Source organism: Equus caballus, chromosome X (genome assembly GCF_041296265.1).
Source record: "Equus caballus isolate H_3958 breed thoroughbred chromosome X, TB-T2T, whole genome shotgun sequence".
In the NCBI taxonomy this organism is placed as follows: Eukaryota; Metazoa; Chordata; class Mammalia; order Perissodactyla; family Equidae; genus Equus; species Equus caballus.
In genome coordinates, this window is record NC_091715.1 from 4,407,829 (window position 1) to 4,416,187 (window position 8,359).

General features: G+C 46.7%; 2 protein-coding genes across 4 annotated transcripts in view; one reads left to right on the forward strand and one right to left on the reverse strand.

Annotated features, from left to right (window-relative positions):
* Positions 1 to 5,723, reverse strand: part of PUDP (pseudouridine 5'-phosphatase) — a 62,453-nt gene extending 56,730 nt beyond the window's left edge. The window contains exon 1 of the mRNA XM_023634325.2: positions 5,526 to 5,723. Coding sequence (XP_023490093.1) covers positions 5,526 to 5,595 — 70 coding nt within the window. The 5' untranslated portion in view covers positions 5,596 to 5,723. The remainder of the gene's footprint in view (positions 1 to 5,525) is intronic.
* Positions 5,143 to 8,359, forward strand: part of STS (steroid sulfatase) — a 177,455-nt gene continuing 174,238 nt past the window's right edge. For 2 of the 3 annotated variants that reach the window (XM_070256582.1, XM_070256580.1), the window contains exon 1: positions 5,342 to 5,556. The gene's annotated coding sequence lies outside the window, so the exon portion shown is untranslated. Of the gene's footprint in view, positions 5,557 to 8,359 lie in introns of all 3 variants that reach the window. The other variant, XM_023633178.2, reaches the window with a different exon arrangement.

Consider the following 8,359-nt stretch of genomic DNA (forward strand, 5'->3'; position numbering starts at 1 on the left):
ACTGCAGGCATCACAGCAAAGGACGTGAGTGCGTCAGAGGATAAAGGAAGGAGGTGAAGCACCTGTGAAATGCTCAGAAAGTATGTTAACAACTGGGAGAGGCAGCCACCTCACAAAGCCCCAGGGGAACGGTTCTATAGAAGTATATGTTAGAATTATTATGTTTTCAAAAACACTCCTCATTACACACCCTGAAGGCAAATTTAAACCACAGATATCTGCACCATAAAACCCAGGCTGCCCCTCCTCCATTTCAACACAATCAAGTGAAGGTTTAAATATATCGAATGTTGTATTCCCATACACCTGACAGTAGGAACTTTATTTTCAACTGTAATCCACTCTGGTACCACACTATGGTCCCTTCCAGCTATGGGCTGTGTATCAATTGCTTTCCAAACATCCCATCCAAAGATCTGATAGTCGCTTGGGCATCTATGTATTGAGTGCTTTCAGGGGACGCTTCTTGGGGGCATCATTTCCCCTGCTCTTTTACATTAAATCTCCATCTGCCCCTGAAAAATGACAGAGCAGAACTGGTTTAAATTATAGTAGTTTAAAAACGAAAAAAACAAGAAAAAGAAATAGAATCCGAGTAAACAGCAAATAATCAGAAAGACCAAAAGGACCTGGGACTCCCCCACACACAGCTTTTCGAGGAGAAAGGAAGAACAAAGCAGAGCTTGGTCAAGAGGAAAGAGGATGACTGCTCTCCCACGATGATAATCAGTTTTCGTAGCTAAGATGCTGAACAAAAGCACGCTGTGAGAGTGAGGAAGCTGGGAGAAAGCAAGGAAAGGGCAGCTTACACCCGCATGGACAAGAATCTGCTGAATACTCCAGTCATATTGCCAGCTGAACAAAACTCTCGTTTATCAGCAGAATTTTGTCAATTTAAATCTCACTCCCCTCTCAATTATTCTACAAATAGGAGCAGCTATGGTAGACATCTAACCACTAACTACAAGAACAAACTTAAGGTGGACATGGTTCAGGTCTACTAACAAGCAGAACCTACAAGAGCGGAGTTTACCAACTTCAGTCTATAACTGGATTGTTTTTTATTACTGATGACTTTCCTCTAATATACAACATAGTCTACTCTCACCTTCCCCTGACCCCCACCAGCATCTTACTCCACATCTTTTTGGACCCTTAATCTGAACACAGGTCTTCTATGCTTACCACATTCCAGACACCTTTCCAGTGTCCATAAACAACAGATGATCACTTGTTGATTATGGTGCAATGAGAAAGCTGAAGGCAGAGCCCCTTAAGCGTGGACTTTGCTCTGCCTCAAGGCCTCAGACTAGCCTCCAAATTTCAGCCAAGACCTTTGCGAACATGGAAGGAACCTAAATTTCACCTGAGTAAGATGAAATGAAAGCCAAGTGTGTGCTGTTAGCTCCCAGTGGGACCAGGGCAGACAGAAGGGGAACATATGACAGCATAGCTGCCCCAACATCCGGAAAGAGACCCCAATCCACTCACGAAAGGGAGGGGGTCTCCCAAACGAAGAGCATGAGACATTTATCTCACTCCAACTGGGATCGCTGTGAGTTCTGAGGGTAGACACCCACTGCATACGGACGCATCCAGAACGATCCCTCTTCTGCTCTACCTTCCTAGGAAGGGGCCAAGGCTCTTTGGGAGTGCACAGATTCCATAACATTAAGTGATCAGAACGATGGACACTGAAAAGCTCATAACTCCACTTGTAAACCTCTTATGTATTTATGCGGGCTCTAATGACAACACATGTCGGTTCTTTCAAAAATTAATCTAGGGCATGTGCTAATGTTATATAAGGAAATTCTCTTTTTGTCATCCGTTTTATGGATGGATGTTCCAGCGTCTAAAGAAATTAGCCTAGGTGAAGTGAAGAAGAGGACAACCATGTGAGAGAGTATTCCAACCAGAGACCGGTCATGCCCGTGAACTGGTTCAGTGAACCAGTGATTTCCTGAGCTCAGCGAGCACCACAAAGCCCCTGCCCCTCCCGCAGCTTAGGGGCTATCCTGGGCCCCAGACAGAGACACAGGCACTTCCAAACAGTCTCAAGTGCTGTGATCTGCAAGTAGGAAGCTCTGGGACCGAGAACAGGTACAGAACAGCTCATCTATTCCACTATATGAAAGTGAAATAGAAGTCACGTGTCACCCACTAAAATCCTGCAATCTGCACGCATTCATGGAAACATGACAAATTATAATCAACACCACGAATATTCTCCTCACAGATCTATTGTATTATTTTCTGATTTTTTAAGAATTTGAAAATAAGCTTATTTTTCTTTGCTGACTTAAGATTTTAAGTAATTACTGTATCAGACTCCTAGAAAACATATTTTATGTATACCACATTTTACAGATACCAAAATTCCTAATTCTGAATATTCTTAACATCCACTGTCCACCTGGCCCTATTATCAATAGCAGGCATCATGAGTTGTTTCCTAAAGCTCTGGGCCTGGGTTGTCCAATACACAGGCACTCACCAAATGTGGCCTCTCAACACTAGAAAGGTGGCTGCTTTGAGCTGAGATGTGCTGTGAGTCTAAAATACACACAGATTTCAAAGACTGGGTATCAAAAATGAATGTAAAATATCTCAACGATTTTTATATTGATTATATGTTGAGTAGTATTTTGGATAAGTTAGGATCAAAAAAATGTACCACTCAAGTTAATTCATCTGCATCTTTTTGTTTTAGTGTTGCTACCAGAAAACTGTATGTGGTCCTATTTCTATTAGACAGCACTGCTCTGGACAACAAACTTCCTTGTCTTTTAAAGAGAATGGGTCCACCTCTTGTGCTCTTAATTTCAGTTATTTACGAACTAGATAATCTTCCCCAGCCAGGAGCCGAGACCCTGTTTAATACTTGTCATCTTTCTTCAAAATCTTGTCCTAGTCCATAATTAATCTCAGCCCCCTTTTCTCTTCAATGGCATTTGAGAGCCAAAACTATTACCTAGCTCAGAGCTGACTGTCACCTCGTGCCAACAAAAACAGATCCAAAAGTGTCTTTTCTATTTGAAAGGACAACTAACAGCATCATACATTTCAAAAGCACTGGAAAGTGCCCTGGTGTTCTTGTCAACATTTCTGCAAAAATCTCCATTGACTTTTTTTTTTTTGTGAGGAAGATTGTCCCTAAGCTAACATCCGTGCCAATCTTCCTCTATTTTGTACTTGGGATGCTGCCACAGCGTGGCTTAGTGAGCAGTGTGTAGGTCCATACCCTGGATCCGAACCCCCGGCCGCCAAAGTGGAGCATGCTAACTTAACCACTACACCACTGGGCTGGCTCCTCTGTTGTCTTCTTAATTCTCCTCTTGATTAAACAAGCTTCTCTTGTAATGTAGGAATTCCCCATGAAACTATTTGTTTCCAATTGCACTTCCCTGAGAACTGGAGTGTTGGGGCTACAATAACAAACACAACTTCCTGGGGAAATGCAATCAAAATTCCCAAAAGCAGGCCTACTGCAAAAGAACTCATTATAAATTGATGGTATATTGTTACGCAAACAACAGATATCCTGAAGTGAGGTACTAAAGAATCAGAGTAGGCATAATGACTAAATTAGGGGAGATAAAGTCGTACATTTTGGAAATCGGTGTTTTATACATTTTGTAAAAGAATGGAATAAGCAAAGGTGAATTTCTGAGAAAGTTCTGCAAGGCCTTACCCCTCAAAGAATTAGGGCAGGAAAGGAGAAAATGAGGGGCAGGGAGAGAGCTAAGTCTTATCTTCCCAAATGTCACTAATTCTTGTTCTGTGACCGGTTCAGAGGATTGGGTAACAGCGCTAGGAGCTAAACCATTAAATTTGTCCTAACTAGCAAAGAGGAGACCCTGGTTGATAACCTTGCCTGCAGGTCCACATAAGTCACATTCATCGCTTCAGGGAACAGCTATGCGTGAATCTAGAGTCAGGAGTAAGCATTAAGCTCATTGAGAAGTTTGATAAATTTAATTTTAATGAGACATCTTGGTTTGCATTAAAATTCATAAGACTCCCACAACAGGTTCTCTGGACCTTTCGTTAGGGGGTAAGGAATTTATTTGACAATTTAACTTCTTGACCATCTGAGCAAGAAAATTCACGTCTACAAACTATACTGAGGCATTCCAGAAGCTTTCTGAAATTGAGTCATTTCAGATTTAGTAGCTGTATATACTGTTCTCTCCAATTAGTGATCTCTATGGGGATTTTTTTTCCTCTTAGGAATTCATCCGTTTCTATATCTGCGTCCACAAAATGAAATTTTTTGCGTGTGCCTTTTAAAAAATCAGTCTCATAACTACTGAGCCACAGAGCCATACCATCAGCAGGGGCAAGGTCACACTCACCATGTAACAGGAGCACAACATCATTTATATTTTGAAACAAATCGACTTGGAATCATTTCTCAACTTTGCTCCTTATTAGCTGTGCAACCTTGGGCAAGTAACTCTACCTCTCTGAGTTGCAGTGTTTTTGTTTTTAATTAGTCAATGCAAATATTTCCCCCTACCTTGCAGGATTTTATGAGATGAAGCAATAATGCATGTACACCTCCACCAGGTCAGCAGTCCACATAAAGCATGCAGGCATTTTTACAGTCCTATGCAGCCTTCCGGAGGCTACAAGGTCAGGCTTCAGGGAGCGCTAGGGACAGTTCTCTCCTGAGTTATAAATGGAGGGTTTTCTTCTCTGAATTCCTCTTTACTGGTGAAATTCGTGCCTACCCCGATAGACTATGGGACTGCTTAGCGCACGTACAAGAATTGATAATCCCTGAAACCCATAGCACAGGCTACTTCTCAAACTTTCAGGCGCTTGGGTTAAAAGGCCGATTCTGACTGAGCAGGTGTGGGATGGGGCATCGGGTTCTCCACAGCCAGGCAGCTCCTGGGAGATGCCCGTGCTGCGGGTCACTCTGGGCGACCGGACACCTTGGCAGCGTGCCTCCCCCTGTGCACCAGAGACAGTGGGGCTGGAGAGTCTGTGATGCTCTGTGCCGCCCTGTGCACTCCAGGGAGTTCGGCGGCATTCCCGGCCTCTACCCTGCACACGCCAGTATAACTCCCCGCGCCTCCTGCTAGGGCACCCCAGACGCCTCCAGCTACGTGTCCCCAAACCGAGACGGACTGAGGAGCCCTGCCCTGGAGGATGCTCCAGGCAAGCCGCGTGCGCCTCGGCGGCAGGCAGGCAGGGACCGTCCAGGCTCGCGTGCACCTGGGGAAACTGAGGCCGGGGTGCGCTCGTCCAGCCCGCGCGGTGGTCCCCCACACCGCGCCCTCGCGCGCCGCCCCCACGCACTCCGTCCCCACGCGCGGCGCGGTCACCGGAAGTAGGTGCCCCCGGCGGCGAAGAGGCCACAGTCCCGCGCACGGCCTGCCGGACCTGGGCCCCGCTGCCCCGCCGCCCGCCCGGGGGGCCCAGACACGGCCCGCCGCGCCCCCAGCCCTGCGAGCCTGCGCCCCCAGCGCGCGCCCTCCTGGGAAGCCCTCGCGGAGGCAGGCGCCGCTACCCACCCAGAAGCAGGCCGTCCATGTCAAAGAGCAGGTGGGTGACGGGCCGCAGAGGGGAGACGCGTGCTGCCATGGCGCTGCCGTCTGAGCCAAATGGGACCGCCGAGGAAAACTGAGCCCGCGGGACCTCGGGCCGCCCCGGGCCGCGCCGGCTGCGCACGCGCGCTCCGTGCCGGCCGGGAGGTCCCGCGCACGCGCGCCCGGGACGCCCACCGCCGCGGGCGCGGCAAGTTAGTCCACATTCTCCCGCTCACTGCCCGCCAGTCAGCAAGCTGGGATGCTCATTCAGGGGCCGCGTACAGCCCAGTTCCTAGTCTGGGAGCAAACGCATGGCTTGAATCTGGAAAGGTTTGTGAGGAAAGAGGGACATCCTAGAAGAACGGTGCATAGGGTCGTTCAGGAGAGGGGTGCAAAGATGCTCAGGGTGGCATCACTGCCAGCCACCACGTAAACGTGCAGGCAAGTGGTCTGAGTTATGGAGTTCCCCGGTGGGGGAGCCTGGGCCACCAGTCCCGGGACCCTCAGCAAGTTTCTCTTTCGGTTTTGGCGGCCCGCCTAGCCGGGTCCCCACTCGGCGCGTGCGCAGTGGCGCGCGGATCTGCAGCCTAGGCGCCTGCATCTCCCTGAGCATCCCTCACCCCACCTCCTCCCGGCCGAAATCCTATAGGAAAGGGCCGAAATCGTAAGAATTTTTTAGATGCCTTGGCGTTTTTCCCCTTCTTATGTCTCATCTATCTGTGGTTGCTCTGAGGTTTTATTCTCTTCCAACTTTTCTGAACGCAACCTGAATAGCTTTTTTTCCCCCACTCTCAGAAATACTTTTTGTCCTTGTTTCTATTTAATGTTAGTTGGCGTTGCATATGCACGTTTAAGCATAAAGACAGGATCTTTCAAAAAGCAGAAATAAGAAAGTTCCAAAGACTCTAAAATGTGAGGATGTCTTTCTGGTGAAGTGCAAAAACTGTATACTGGGGACACACCTGGATTCAGCAAGACTAGCTTATCAACGATGACAGGCAGTGAACTGCTGTGCCTCAGTTTCCTCGTGTGAAAAATGGGGGTGTTAAATGTGGGGAGGCAGGTCAAGTTCTTAGTATGAGCAAAAGGTATATGTTCAAGTAATTTGTGTCTTTTTAGAGCTGTTGATTGTAAGCGACTTTCCCGTTTACTTCAGTTCTGATTTCCTTTTGAGGACGTTAGACCTCAGAGAAGGCAATTCATCACCAATTAGTGAGGGGACTGTGACCCAAATGTGCTAGGCTGCTTGTAACAAAAGACCACAGACTGGGTGACCTACGCAACAGAAATGTATGTCTTACAGTTCTTGAGGCAGGAAGTCTGAGATCAAGGTGTCAGCAGGGTTAATGCGTTCTCAGGGCTGTGAGGAAAACAATCTGTTCCAGGCCTTTCTCCTTGGCTTGTACATGGCCATCTTATCCCTTTATCTCTTTATGTCGTCTTCTCTCTATTCCTGCATTTCTGTGTCCAAATTTCCCCTTTTTATAAAGACACCAGTCATATCTGATTCCTACCCACCCTAATGACGGAATTTTAACTTGATTACCTATGTAAAGACCCTATCTTCAAATAAGGTCATGTTCTAAGGTACCAGGGGTTAGGACTCCAACACATCTTTTTTGGGGAGGGACGCAATTCAACCTGTAACAGATTCATTTTAAAAACATTGGTGGGGCGCCTGCATATGCCAGTGCTTAACTGCTGGAGTCTTTAGAATTCTCCCTCCCACTATCTTTCCATTCTCTGGAAACAAATGGATACCCAAACAAGAGAGGTATTTTTCTTTCCCATTGTATGACATCACATTTCTGTTGATTCCCTACATAAAAGGAGTATTTTCAAAAGGGAAAAAGGCTCCAGTGCCGGGACTAAGAACTCAAAATGGCAGGAATAACCTAGGAGCTGTACTTGATGTCAATGTCACAGATAGTGCGCTCCTTAAAAGGAGCTTAGGGGGTTGCTTGGGTTTTGAAGCCTCTAGAGATTTGCTGCAAAAATGGGCAAACACATAGATGGAGGTGATGAAGGTGTCAGACATCCTGGGACAGAGATATGTGGAGAAGGTCTCCCTCACCCTGATTCAGCCACTGCAGCTCTGGGCATGGCTCCTGGCAGAGAATCCAGTTTATTCACATACAGGAACCAAGGTGCCCACAGGGAGTTCCCCCTTCACTATGACTGAACTGGCAAAACCTCATGGCAACTGCAGAAGAGATGCATTGGGGAACCTGGTGAAGTTCTACTCCCCATAGACATGAAAACATGGTTCAAATCTTTCTTTTTTCTTGGTAAGGAAGATTGGCCATGAGCTAACATCTGTGCCAATCTTCCTCTATTTTATGTGGGATGCCACCACAGCATGACTTGACGAGTGGTGTGCAGGTCTGCCCCCGGGATCTGTACCTGTGAACCCCAGACCGCCAAAGCAGAACACACAAACTTAACCACTACGCCATCGGAGTAGCCCCACAACTCATTTTTTTGTCTTATTTTCCACACTCTTCAGAAACATCTCTTGCATAAGATGTGACACACTTTCACTTTAAAAGCAAAACTGGGTACTCTAGTGCTTCTTTGTCACAAGCTAGATTGGAAAAAAATGAAAATGTGTTCTGTTGAAGTGGTTTCTAGGCAAGTAACTAGATGCCCTGTGGCTTGTCATAATTCTCACAAAGATGGACAGCTTCTGTGAAGAGGAAGGATGGATTTTCTTCCACGAATTACAATTTATTTTTTGCAAAATTGTGTTTTCCCCATGGAATGATAGCTTACTTTTCCTGATGACTTTAATTGCAACAGAGAAGATCTACCTGTAGTGG